We start from the raw sequence: 14,751 nt of genomic DNA on the forward strand, positions 1-14,751 counted from the left end.
GACTGGACGTGGACGCCATAGGAGTAATCCTAAGCTAGAGCTTTCGAGAAAAAGTTTTTTCCCTTTCTTTTCTACAAAACTGGAAAACCCAAAACCCTAATAGAGAAGTGAATAAGAAAGCAAAAGAGAAAGGTTTGGAATTTGGAACATGCAGTTCTTCAAAGAGAGGCGATTCGAATAAATAAGAGAGATTGATGGAGACGTCTTTTCAATTTATAGACACGGAAGTCCAACAGACTTGCATTTAGTGCGCCGTCATATCATGTCAAATCGTGTCTACCATATCAAATTTTTATTAAAAAAAAACCCTTGATCTTCTCAAGATAAAATCATTATGGTTTGAATAATATATAGTATATTCACATGTTTCGAAGGTAGCACAACACACGTGGCATAACTAGTAATCCATTACAAACTAGGAGGGTAGTCAATTCGTTTTTTGACCAACTCGTGTATGTTTTTTTTACCTTTTAGTTTATCCATCTTTATATATTTAATGAACTGGGGGACTAACTGTTGATGTTGGACTTTGTCCTCCATCTAATGAAATAGGGATTCGGCCCAGTGTAGGTTAATTAGGCCCAAGCCCATACATTTGTCTTAAGCAGGCTCCGATAATGCACCAGCTCGTTGATAGATTCAAATTCCAGCTCGAGATAAACGCCCCTTGAAGACTCGGATATAAAGGCTCGTCAGTCAGATCAATCCGCAACTGCCTCTCATACAAGTCTCCAGCGACAAGTATCTTGCGACACAGCAGTGAATTCCAACTGACGTACGACGTGTCACATGCTATCCAGAGCTCACAACCTCGTCTTTTCATACTATAAATATATGACAATTAGGCCCACTTCAGACACGTTATTTAGCAATCATTACTGTTATCATTAAATTCTCATCTTTGTACTGTTCTTGAGGGATCTTAATACAAATAGCCCTGAGCTAATGTTATATCTTGTTTTTCGTCTTTGTTTATTTATGTGTTTAACTTCCAATTCCTTGAGAGATAAAATTTAGTCTTGTTACAGAGAATTGAGGCCCATCTACAAATCAAAATCGACCCAGTTTTAACCACAATTTTGTCGTGACTACTTTGGTGTGATTTATTTCATTTTATTACTATCTTTTCATACATATCCAAAAAAATAGAAAAGATTCTTCGAGAGTCTCAAGGCCCAGCATCAATACAAACCACTACAATAACACAAATTGGAGAGAGAGAGAGAGAGAGAGAGAGAGAGAGAGAGTAAATATATAAAATTAATATTGGACCACATGTTCTAACAAGAAAATGTGAGGCCCGTCGTAAAACAAAAGGAGAGAGGAAAGAGATGTGGGAAAGAAGAAATAAGTGGGTTATGTGAATATGCACTCTTAAGTGATGTAAATGCTAATTTAGAGAGAGTGTGAGAAAAATAGTGGGCCACGTATTAGTATGTTTTATGATGAAACCTATTTTTTTTACAAAAAAATTAGGTAAATCTTTAGTCAATTACAATGTTTGGAATTGATTTATAGTCAACGTTTTGTAAATCTTTAATCAAATCCATAAATATGAAGTACCCTAATAAATGCAAGTGATATTTACCTAAGATTTATGTCTGTAAATATATGAAAGTGACATTTACCTAAGATTTATGTATGGAAATATATGAAAACGGCTATTTATCTAAGATTTACGAAATGTTGGCTATTTAGTAATGTCAAATTATAAATGTGACTGTTTACCTAATGGACCCTTTTTTTTTTCTTTTTTTTTTCTTTTTTAGTTTAAGTAATAGATATAAAATATTGATAGTATCATTTTTATAAGAAAATATTAATTAAAAACGAATTTTAATATAAAATTTTTTTATATTAAAAAATTAAGTATTTTTCTAAAATCGTATTATTAATTTTTAGAAATAAATATTAAATCATTTAAAAAAATATCATTTTTAGCAATAAAAAAATTAAGTATATCCTAAAAATTAAATTATAGAGATAATGACTCTTTTTAAAATGTTTGTTTATAGTATTCGAAAAAGTAATCAAGTATTTAAAAAAAAATATTATTAATGCTTGAATAATATCAAGAAATAAATATTAAATTTTTTTATAGTATCATCAATGCTTAAATCTAGTATAAATATCATCTTTAATTAATTTTTTCTATTTATGTAGTTAATTTAAAGGAAAAAAATACATTGCGTTTAATATGAAGCCACCACGTGTATTTTCGTCAAACTTAACGTACGGACTTTTTTTTAACGGTGCAACTAAATTTTAATATTAAATATTTTCACCACTAAAAAAATAGATATTTAAATATAGGTTTTCGAAAATATTAGATATTTATACCATTATTTTCTAAAAAAAATATTTATAAAAATAATCAATATTGCCGGCAAAAGAGACTTTTAAGACCAAAAAAAAAAAAAAATGTAAGATGCGTCCATGTGGCATGCTAGCAGGAGCAACGAAAATTTCTTTTCCCACCCGCCCTTTTAACGGTAAGTAAATAAGTAATGGATTATAACTTGCTACTTAAATGTGAAAACCGACAAAGAAATGTAAAATATTATGGGATAAACGTTATAGGGCAGTAGAGAAATATATGGTGACCAGCAAAGACATTGCAGAAAGCCAAGTGTTGAGACTTTTGACACGAAACCTTCGCATGCAATGCCCACGAATTTCATTGCTTGCCACCTACTTGCTTTTCTTTATACCTCACCCGAACAAAAAACGTATCTTATTTTACAGTGAGTATATGAACACATACAAAGACGCAAAGAAGAACAAGCTAGGGGAAGAAAAAGAAGACTGTATCTTAGTGAAACACATGGCTGCGATTATGGAAAATGAGGCAATGGCAACAGAAGCTCGTTATGCTCCGGTGACCGCTGAGAGGAGGGTCAGGAGTGACTTAGAAACCACTCTTCCCAAACCTTGTGAGTTGTCTGTTCCTATTTTTAGTTTCTTCTTTTGCATAGAATGTGACCTACTTGTAGCCCGTAGGTTCACACATGCATACATATATACATCCATACATATAATAATATACATACATACATATATATGTGTGTAGTATATTTCATAACTCTAAATATATACATATAATAGTATACATATATATATATATATATATATATATATATATATATATATATATATATATATATGTGTGTGTGTGTGTGTGTGTGTAGTATATTTCATACCTCCAAAAATTGTGTGTATGTACTTTATGATAAAAAAAAGAATTACGTAATTCTAGACATCATAATACATATTATAAGATATAATTCTTTTACCTAGCGAAATTATATTCATGTAATAGTTATTGGCGAAAAAATCTAAATTGGATAAAATGGTATTTTTTTCAAATATTTAGCTCATGGAAAATTTTTGTAGAAGTTTACGGTGAAATTAGAAATTATGTAAAATTTATTGTTTTGATAGGAAACACAGAAGTTCTTTTTTAGCATGCAAAGCTAAAGAACTAACTAATTAAATTATGAATATATTTCTTTATATACGGAAAATTTTATATATATACATATGGAAAATTATATATATATATATTTTTAAATGCAGATTTGCCAAGAGCATTGGTAGCTCCGGATACATATCATCCGCAAGGGACACCAGGACACAGGCACTACCATCTCAGTGTTCTTCAGCAACACGTCGCTTTTTTTGACCAAGATGACAATGGCATTGTTTACCCTTGGGAGACTTATACTGGTAAGTTCTTATTCATTATTTATTCATCATGTTAATTTTGAACTTGTTTCGGTCTCTCATGATATTTTTTTCTAAGTTGAGCTCAAATATACCGTCAGGGAGAATGACTGCGTTTTTTTTTTTTTTCATTTGGGACCATCTTTAAAATAAAATATCCAATTCATTTAAGAACCTACGCATATTAATTTTGTTAACAATAATTTTGTATATATTGTGGAAAATTAAATCAAGGTCTACGTGCTATTGGCTTCAACATGTTTGTATCTCTAATCATGGCCATTATCATCAACGGTGCATTGAGCTACGCTACTTTGCCTGTAAGTCGGTTGAACTGAACATTATTATATAGATGTCAACATCAATGTCCATTAGATCTAACTCAAATAAATAATTCAAAAATAAATTGAAGGGATGGTTTCCTTCACCATTTCTTCCAATTTACATTCACAACATCCACAAGTCCAAGCATGGCAGCGACTCCGGAACGTATGACACCGAAGGAAGGTAATTAATTAAAAAAAAACGAACATAAAATGTACACTTAAAAAGAGAGATAATTTATGGATGTACATATTTATAGGTTCGTGCCGGTAAATTTGGAAAACTTATTTAGCAAGTATGCAAGGACAACGCCTGATAAATTAAGCTTCGGAGAGCTTTGGGACATGACCGAGGGAAATAGAGTCGCATTTGACCCCTTTGGCTGGTAATAATATGAATTAAAACAAATTAAATAAGTGTGTTATTGCAAGTACAACACTAAGTTTACAAAATTATTAATTAGTTATCTTTGTTTTTACTTTACGCAAGGATTGCAAGCAAATTGGAGTGGGGATTGTTGTACGTTCTAGCGAGAGATGAAGAGGGTTTTCTTTCCAAAGAGGCGATCCGGCGAGTCTATGACGGTAGTTTGTTCGAGTATTGCGCCAAGATGAACCTCGGACCCGAAGCTAAGATGGGCTAAATAAACCAAATAAATAATGCAATATCTCTTCATATCTTAGTTAAGAAGACGCATGGTTTCATGGTTTTTGCTTTATTTTGTTCTTATCATAGTAGTAGGTACTCTTCTTTTATGTACTTTCGTGTTTGTTTTTTAACTCTCTTTAACAAAAATGCGATAGACCTTCTTTCTATGTTGTTTGACATTAAACGAAAATTAGATCGCTATTATTAGAATAAAATAAGGGTATTTTAGTCTTAGTTTTTTTTCTTTGACTATTTATTTACAGATACTTTTTCGCAAATATGAAAACCTAGACTCTTTTTGTCTCTCACTCTCTTCCAAATTCTTCTTCTTTTTGTAAATTCTACATGGTATCAAAACGCTTGTCATCTTCGAATTAGTTGCGTTAGGATTTTAAGAATTTGGGTTTGTGTTCAGCTTCGATTTTGGGGGTTTCGCACCGATTTGATCCTCGTCGTGATACGTACGCTAGTTCGCTCTCTTCAGTGTCTTATGTCGATTCTAGATTTGGGGATTTGTTTGTTGCTTCTTCGATATCACTGGTGTCAAGGATAATTCGCCTTCAGGCGATTAATATGTGACTAATCGGGCACAACTATTCGTATTGAAGTTATGTTATGAGAAATTTCTTGAAAGGAAAGCACCTGTGGAGTTATGTTTCTGGAACCTACACGAAATCACTCTGCAAAATACGAGACTAAGGAGGTTTGGGAGAACTTGGAAAGGCTGTACACACTGTCTAACTTTGCAAAGCAATACCAGTTGGAAATAGACATTCGTGCCCTTCAACAAAATAGTACGAGTATTCAAGAGTTTTACTCTTCTCTGTCTAGCCTTTGGGACCAACTTGCTTTGATCAAATTGATTAAATTACGAGCATTTTCTGCCTACATTGCTCGACGGGAAGAGCAACGCCTTGTTTAGTTTATGATAGCTCTTCAAGATGAGTTTGAAGGTCTTCGTGGTACTATTCTGCATCGTACTCCTCTACCCTCACTTGATTCTGTGGTTAATAAATTGTTGGCCGAAGACATGCGCATGAAGTCTCGAAGGCATCAACAAAAGAATTCTGCCTTCTTCTAATCCCTTTGTTCTTGCAGTCTCTCACCGACCCTACAATCAACACAAGACTCAAGCCACGCCTAGCTATGACGAATGCAGCTTTTGCAAGAAAAAGAGACATTGGAAGGCACAGTGTCTGAAGTTGTTGAACATGCGCAAGCACCATCGCAGTTGAAAACTGGCAATCACGCTCTGCGACCCACTCATTATATGCCTCCGAACATGGCAGCTATTGTTTCACTTGCAGACTCCGGAAGCTCTCTTGGTACCTCGATTATTCCACTCACAGAGCAGCTTCAGAAGTTCCTTTCCTCGCAGCCACATGCCATGTCAGCCCCCTCCCACATAGGTTTGCTCCTAGTAACGCATCAGGTACATCTTCCTCTGTATGGTTTCTTGACTCTGGAGCCTCACATCACAGTCACCCGACTCTAAATCTTTTTCGTCCATACAACATGCTCCCTCTATATCTGTCATGACTGCTGATGATACTCATATGCCATTAGTAGGGATTGGTTCCATTTCACCTATAAAATGTCTTTTTCGATGTTTACCATATTTCAAAACTTACATTGAATCTTGCCTCAGTTGGTCAATTGTGTGATTTTGGCTTCTTAGTTTCATTTTCTTGTTCTGCTTGTTATGTGTAGGATCCTCATAACGAGAAGCTGATTTGGACATGCCATAGGAAGGGGGACTTTACATCTTAAATGAGCTGAGAGTTCCTGATGTTGCAGCTACAAGTGTTGACTTGTCTTCTTTTTGTTTGAGTCTTTCATCTTCTAATTTTTATTTATGGCATTCTCGTCTTGGACATGTTTCTGGTTCTCGTTTAAAGTACTTAGCATCCACTGGAGTATTATAAAATTTACAGACTCATGATATTTCGGATTGTTATGGTTGTAAGTTAATCCAAGTTTTCTGCTTTTCCTTTTCATAAAAGTGTATGTTCTCCATCCCCTTTTTATTTAGTACATTCTGACGTTTGGGAACCCTAGTATGTTCCTAAAAAAGGTGGTTCTATGTACAATGTGTCTTTTATTGATGATTCTACTCGTTTTTGTTGAGTTTATTTTATGAAACACCGTTCTGATTTTCTTAGCATTTATTATATTTTTCGTGCTTTCGTTAAAACTCAACAGCATGCTTTCATTAAGTGTTTTCGGTGTGATTTGGGCGATGAATATACATCTACTTTTTCTCTGATTTGCTAGCTTTTGATGGTACTTTCCATCAAACTTCTTGTACCGATACACCACAACAAAATGGTGTGGCTGAAAGGAAACATAAACACATTGTTGAAACAGCCCGCTCTCTCCTCTTGTTTACACATGTTCCTAGTGAATTTTGGGGGGAAGTTGTTCTTACTTCCGTTCACTCTATAAACAGAATTCTTGCATCCATCACTTCAGGTTTGTCTCCCTTTGAAAAATTTCATGGTCATGATCCTGATTACACTTTCTTAAGAGTTTTTGTTTCTGCTTGTTTTGTTCTACGACCTCATGTTGAACATAGTAAACTTACCTCTCGATCTGCTCGTTGTGTCTATCTTTATTATGGTGAAGGTCAAAGGGGATATCGATGTTATGATCCAGTTAGTCAAAAGCTTTATGGCTCTCGTCATATTGTGTTTCTTGAACATATTCCTTTTACTCTATTTCCTCGGATACTCCAACTTTGCATAAGTCTGATCTCACTCACATTGATCCCTTTGAGTCTTGTACGGCCGATACTTCTAACCGTGCAGATGATCACACTCAGCTTATCGATAATCCCCCATGCTCCTATTGCCTCCCAACTTCAACGAGTGTGGATTCAGTGCCTCCCCCTCCACCTCATTTCCCTCAACGAACCCGTAAGTCCACTCAGTTACCTGATTTTGTTTACTCCACATATTCCACATTTTTTGCTTCCTGTTTGACTTCTATACACCAACTCTCTGAGCCCTCTTCTTATAAAGAGGCTGTTGTTGACCCTCTTTGGCAGCATGCAATGGCTGAAGAACTCTCTATGTTGCACAAGACAGGTACGTGGGATATTGTTCCTCTTCTGGATGGGAAACATAGTATTGGTTCTTGTTAGGTCTACAAGATCAAAACTAAGTGCGATGGGACTATCGAGTGATACAAAGCTCACTTGCTTGCTAAAGAGTTTGCTCAGGAGTATGGCATAGACTATGACGAAACATTTGCTCTCGTTTTCAAGCATGTCACTATTCGTACCCTCAGTGCAGTGGCATCTGTTCATCAGTGGGACATCTCTCAAATGGATTTTAAGAATGCTTTTTTGAATGGGGATCTTCACGAGGAAGTTTACGTAGTTCCTTCTCCCGGTGTTCCTCACAGTTCTGGTGAAGTTTGTCGATTGAAGAAAGCCCTTTATGGGCTTAAACAAGCTCCTCGGGTCCGGTTTGAAAAATTACCGTTGTGATATCATCTATTGGATTTCATCTTAGTCCACATGACTCGACCCTCTTTGTCAGGTGCACTTCTTCTGATCGCATGTTGTTCTCGTTGTATGTTGATGAAATGATTATCACATGGGATGATATTGATGGGATTGCAGAGTTGAAGAGGCATTTAGCTCGTGAGATTGAAATGAAGGATTTGGGTTCCTTACGGTACTTTTTGGGAATAGAAGTAGCATGCTCCCATCGTGGTAATCTTCTTTCTCAATCTAAGTACATTGTCGATATTCTTGATCAAGCTTGTCTCTCTGACTCTCGCGTTGTTGATACGCCTCTCGAGGATAATGCTCGTTATTCTCTCTCGGATGGTGTTACTCTTCAGACGTCACTTTGTATCGCACTTTGGTTGCTTGCTTAGTTTATCTCACCATCACCAGGCTAGACATTGCATATGTCATCCATATTGTTAGTCAATTTGTTGCCTCTCCGACTACAGTTCACTGCGCAGACCTGTTTTGCATTCTTCGATATCTTCGGGGAACTATGTTTCATAGATTTCTCTTTTCGTCTACTTATTCTCTCTTGAGTTACGTGCTTACTCGTATGCCGATTGGGGTGGAGATCTATCCGATTGTAAATCTACCACTGGATTTTGCATATTCTTAGGTGACTCTCTTATCTCATGGAAGACCAAGAACCAGACGGTTGTCTCTCGATCTTCTACAGAAGCTGAGTATCGCACCCGGCCTCTTCTACTGCTGAGATTGTTTGGTTGAGATGGTCACTCGCTGACTTAGGTATCTCTCTTTCGTCTCCCACTCTCATGCATTGAGACAATAATAGTGCAATTCAGATTACTCGTAACTCTATTTTTCATGAGCGCACAAAGCATATTGAGATCGATTGTAATCTCACTCGTCACCACTATCAGAATGGGACCATCACGTTGTTGTTCATCACTTCCACCATGCAGATTGCCGATTTGCTCATGAAAGACTCATTCCGCTCTGCGTTTTCAATTTCTAGCTCCACTATCCTCTTTTTGTCTCCCTCCCTCCTAAATTCTTCATCATTTTCTCTTTGCGAATTCTACATTTATTATATAGGGATTGAAAAATGTTTTCCACCACAATTATTGATAGGGTATAAGGCTTTAATTTTTAATATATATTTCATTCTAACACCATCACAAAAAGTACAATGAATAACCTATTATGATAACGTGCATATATTATAATTATATTAGGTTCGGTATTTATAGTAACAACGAAGTTTTTTTGTTTTTGTTTTTACTCAAAACCCATCAGAAAATTATATTAGTGAGCAGGGATGAGTATTTTTTTAGTTTTAACCCATAGTAAAACTATGAGCATCACATTACATGATCGAGGAATAAAAGAGAGTGGACAGATCTAGAAACATCTCATGAAATCTAAAATTTTGTCCACCACCAGATTAAGCTCAGTAGCCGGTGAATTCAACTGCTTTATAAGGTTGACAGCGTGCAAGCAATTAGATTGAATGGCCACCTGTTTAGTTTCATTTATGTCACCACCAAAAAAATGGCATTGGCTTCCCCCGGTTTCAAGGTTTGAGGAAAAGTCTCATTGTGGAGCCCACGAGACTCCCATCATAACGCCTTAACACCAAACCTGCCCTTGTTACCCCTATCCTCCTCGATGGCAGCGCCAACCGAGATAGCTATAACATCTCTACGGTGGCGGTCAGGATTGTAAGGCGCCGACTCTAAGATGTTGTGGTGTTGACTTGTTGTTTTGCTAGAACTCACTCAAGTACGAAATCGTCCACTCCCACAGTTTGCTTGACTATAGCAAAATTAGATGATATTCTAAACACAATATATATATATATATATATATATATATATATATATATATATTGCTGGTTGTTTTTTTAAAGATCGGTGGTTGATTTATTTTAATAAGATTGTTGATTTTTTTTTATTATTCGAACGGGAAATTGGGTAGGTCGGGTTTACCCGACCCGGGACCCGGAAACTTTAAACGGGTAACGGGTTCGACATTTTTCTACCCGCTTACTCGGCGGCTATACCCGTTATCCAGCACGCTCTAAAAACCGGGTAAACGGGTCTTGGTAACGGGTCTATTTTAAACCGGGTCTATATAATGGAGCAAGCGGACCTCGTCAGACCTGTACCCATTGTCATTCCTAGCTAAAACTTAAAATGGTATTTTACTTATCATATTTAAATGGACTTGCCATTCATTATGTCTATAAATTTACTTATTAGTTAATTTTCGTTTATTTTACATCCGATAAGTTTTGGCTATCTGAAACATTAGCTATTATTTGGTTTCTATGAATTATGTTACATAAGGATATGTCCGATATTTTCTAACCGTTTATTTTTGTAAATTGGTATAATACAAAATTTATCAAACGCTGGTTACATCCTTAAAACCATGTTTGAAATTGGTTACATTGCAGATTACCTTATTATTATCTTTTCCAAGTACGATTATAGTTGGAACGAAGGAGATGAGATCACTCGCGATATGGATATTGGAAAATATCTTATTAATTCTACGTGTTATTTATGATTGAGAACTTACACATATATATATATATATATATATATATATATATATATATATATTTATATGTGTGTGTATAATCTTTATAAAAAAAAAAACGCTTTATTAACGTGTAAACATATGTTTGTCTACTGAAAGTGCAGGGATTACATGAGGGAATAACATTTTTCCAAGTGACAAACTCATTGAAGAAAGCGAATTTGTCTAGAAGACGGGCAGGGACATTGGAGGTCCAAGGGCAGTGATTGAAAGTGCATGATGAGAATCTCGATGAGACATGTCGGATGTCGTTGATGACGATGCCGAGCTCTGTAATTAGGGATGTTGTGCCGGAGAGAAGCTATATTACCGAAAGTCCGAGTGGATGGCTGCGTGATTAATGTTGTAGGCTCGAGCGATATAAAGGCCTTCCATAATAGCGGAGGCTTCTGCGATGTCTGGAGCAAGGCACGCAAAGATCGGCATAATGTGAGAGACCTTTATGAGACCGTCGATGGTGTGTAGCAAAATGCGCCAATAAGACCACCCGGTATTCCTTTGTGGCACAGAAAGAACTATTCGGTTCCTTCATGTGAAAGTGGTACACCGAAGACTTTGAGAACTTTTAAGTATTTTTTTTATTTGTTTCCTTATGAAAATGTACTGGCATATGGACTTTTTTAAACTTTATTTGATTTATCTGTAAAATGATTATATGAAATTATGATTAATTTTTAAAATGACATTTCCATTATTTTACATTCTATCATGTTTTTTAGTGATATTTTGAAATTTAAGTAGTCAGTTTGACGTCATTATGACACCATCAAACAATCATACTTGATTTTATTCTTTATTTTCTCTGAAGACTTTATCATTTCTATGATTAATGTCTTCTAGCTTTTATTTTATTGCTCATTTCTTTGGACATTATATAAGTGCTTAATACTGAGAAATTTCAATTAAATCAATTTGAGTTTACTCTTGAACGTCAATACCTACACCAAATAAGAGATATGGTCGAGTCTCTTTCATTTTATTGGCTACTTTCTTTGGGCACTAAATTAGAGGCAACTACCCACCAAGAAGAAATTGATGGGAAATAAATTTGATTTGACTGTTTATTGTCAAGCTCGGACCATTCACTCCATTTTCTCAACATGTTATATCAGTGAATGAGCAGATCATTCCCAACATTCATTTGAGTCCTCAAAATTTGTTCTCTCGCTTGAGCACCAAGCATGGAGCTCTCAAGGGGCACCAGGCTATTATCCATACTTCTATTATCTTTCGCGGCTACATCGGCTGGCGGATAGAAAACAGACCGACTTTCGTTGCTAGAATTCAAGGCAAACATAATAGACTCTCGTGGAGCGATTCCACACTTTTATGTGAGTGGCCGGGAGTCACGTGCGGTCGTCGCCACCAGAGAGTTACTGGTCTGTTCTGAAACTCAAGCGGACTTGGCGGCTGTTTGTCTGCTTTTATAAAAAACCTCAGCTTTCTCAGAAGTCTAGCCCTCGACAACAACAGCTTCAACCACCAAATCCCGGAGGAGATCGGGTGTCTGAAGCGGCTTCAGATTCTGTGCCTGCACAACAACTTCCTCAAAGGCCCAATCCCGACCAACCTTTCGCGACGTTTTAGTCTAAAATATCTTGTCCTAAGACACAACAATCTCTCTGGAGAAATCCAGCCGGAAATAAGTTCGTTGCCAAATCTCGAACTACTCCCTTTATTATTGAACAACTTGCGCGGTGAAATTCCGAACTCCATCGCTAACCTTTCCTACACGCTCAAGGCGCTCGATGTCGAATCTAACTATCTAAGAGGGCGTATTCCAAGCAGCCTCGGGCAGTTCAAGAGGATAAAGTTTATTTCTTTGGTAGCCAATGACTTGAGTGGAACAATTCCAGCGTTGTTTTAGTCTCCAACATCTCTATCTAGCATTTAACAAGCTCACCGGAGAAATCCCTCTTGAAATAGGTTTGTTGGTGAATCTCGAACGAACGAATTGCTCTTACCAGAACAATTTACACGGTGAAATCCGAAGCTCCATTCTAACCTTTCCAACACTCTCAAGCTGTTTGACGTCAATTCAAACCAACTCAGTGGGCATGTTCCAAGCAGCCTCGGGCTGTTGAAGAGGATGAAGTTTCTTTCCTTGGAAACAAATAACTTGAGCGGGACAATTCCGGCAAACATTTCGCAATGTTTCAGACTACAACATCTTTATCTAGATGAAAATAGGCTTGCTGGAGAAATCTCTCTGGAAATAGGTTTGTTGCCAAGTCTGGAAACACTTTCTCTGCCCTCAAACAATTTACGTGGTGAAATTCCAAGCTCTGTTGCTAACTTTTCCAACACTCTAAAGACGCTTCATGTTGGTGCAAACCATCTGATCAGCAGGCGCATTCCAAGCAGCGTTGGGCGGTTGAAAATGATGGATTTATGATTAAGGTTTTCAGATATAACAAAAGGAACTCCGGCCAAAGCCTACTCTATATTTTGAAAACGTAACTAAATTTTGATTAAACAGAAATTTGGAGTCCTAATGGAGCAGATGTGGGAAATTTAGAGTCCATTTCCCAGACTTGTAATTGTACATATAATCCATTAAATATGAAGGAAAATACATGACTAAGTCTGGATAGATTCAGCTAGCTAATCCCCTAGTAAAGACAATATATATATATATATATATATATATATATATATATATATATATATATATATAATAATAAAAAATAATAAAATTGGACACTAGAAATATCCAACCTTCGACAGGGATGATAAAAACTGAAATAAATTTTTCATCTGGTATTGGGGTGAGGTTGGCAATTCAATATCGCTGGTTATGGGAAGTTTAGAGGCCAAGTGAATAACCCTCTACACTACATCACCAGGCTATTCTCAAATTTGTATCATGTATAGGTGATAAAATTTATCGAATAGCAAAAAGCAATATACTATAATGGAGATACCATGCTCGATAAATGCGAAAGCTTTACCTTTCTATAGCTGAGAGTCAGGAAGCATCGAATCACTTCAAAACATAACTCGCTCAGTCACGAGCTACGAATTGTATCAAGATGCTGCCTAATCAACAAGATAAACGTACAAGAACTGTATAGCTTAGAAAAAGAAGTACATATATATATATATATATATATATATATACATATATATATATATATATATATATATATATATATCTGTGTGTGTTGTGTGTGTGTGTGCCAAGCGAGATAGGAATATTGCCACCATGACCAGAAAATTAAAAAAAAACATCAACAATTCAACACACTTGTAGACATATTAGAACAGATGGTATATTATTACCTTCAAAGTACATGAGAACACAAGATTGGGAGAGACCTTCCTCATCAGGTTAAGCTTAGATTCAGACAATTCTTCGTTTCCTTAGGGTGCGTTTAGAACCTATAAAATAAGAGCAAAAAAAATATAAAATTCCTCCTAATTTTCCTTTGTTGTGTTTGGATTGACGAAGTAAAATATGAGTGGAAATTGGGTGGAAAATGAAGATATCAATTTAAGATGTGTAAATCTGGGTTACATGAACCCCACTTGTACAGAAATTTGGATGGATTAATTTGGCGACTCACTTTCCAAGTTAAATGGAATCCTCATTGCATATTTTCCTTCCCATTTAACTCTCTCCTATTTTTACTCAATCTAAAAAGCACGAAGAAAACAAAAGGGATTCCATATTGCTTTCCCTCTTATTTTGTTAGATTCTAAACACACCCTTCCATTTAATTCCTCTACGGTTTCACTTTCTCACAAATTTTCCGGGTTCCAAACAGACACTACTATATATATATATATATATATATATATTGACCTGTAAAATTAGTACAACAATATCTCACGAAAATACACAGACTCCGAGTACAGTGACTCCGAGTACAGAGATAATTTAAGTAAGACTTTCTCTTTATACAGACGAATCTAATACAAGAGAGCAATGTTTTCTAGAGGTTCTAAATGAAAATAAGTAAGTCAAAAAACTT

The 14,751-nt window shown here is 35.9% G+C and overlaps 1 protein-coding gene and 1 long non-coding RNA gene across 2 annotated transcripts; one reads left to right on the plus strand and one right to left on the minus strand.

Moving 5' to 3' along the window:
• The first annotated feature begins 2,757 nt into the window (after window positions 1-2,757).
• On the plus strand, window positions 2,758-4,926 carry LOC149393567 (peroxygenase-like). The gene is made up of 6 exons (XM_089617304.1): window positions 2,758-2,933; window positions 3,577-3,726; window positions 3,958-4,043; window positions 4,136-4,230; window positions 4,307-4,432; window positions 4,537-4,926. The coding sequence occupies exons 1-6, from the start codon at window positions 2,825-2,827 to the stop codon at window positions 4,688-4,690; spliced, it is 720 nt and encodes a 239-aa protein (XP_089473430.1). The 5' UTR covers window positions 2,758-2,824; the 3' UTR covers window positions 4,691-4,926.
• Window positions 4,927-13,492: 8,566 nt separating this feature from the next.
• Window positions 13,493-14,445, minus strand: LOC149393568 (uncharacterized). The gene is made up of 3 exons (XR_016299952.1): window positions 14,344-14,445; window positions 14,060-14,158; window positions 13,493-13,816 (listed from the first exon to the last, which is right to left on the minus strand). It is a non-coding gene; the product is annotated as an uncharacterized LOC149393568 (long non-coding RNA).
• Between the last annotated feature and the right edge of the window lie 306 nt (window positions 14,446-14,751).

This window comes from Urtica dioica, chromosome 6, assembly GCF_054948205.1.
Source record: "Urtica dioica subsp. dioica isolate 48M chromosome 6, U.dioica_male_clone48M_v1_H2, whole genome shotgun sequence".
NCBI lineage: Eukaryota > Viridiplantae > Streptophyta > Magnoliopsida > Rosales > Urticaceae > Urtica > Urtica dioica.

Excerpts from the sequence above, each read along its gene's own strand:
- LOC149393567 (XM_089617304.1), top strand. The coding sequence starts at position 2,825 with ATGGCTGCGATTATGGAAAATGAGGCAATGGCAACAGAAGCTCGTTAT. Across the intron at positions 3,727-3,957 it reads CCCTTGGGAGACTTATACTG|GTCTACGTGCTATTGGCTTC; the intron begins GTAAGTTCTTAT and ends AATTAAATCAAG. Across the intron at positions 4,044-4,135 it reads TGAGCTACGCTACTTTGCCT|GGATGGTTTCCTTCACCATT; the intron begins GTAAGTCGGTTG and ends AATAAATTGAAG.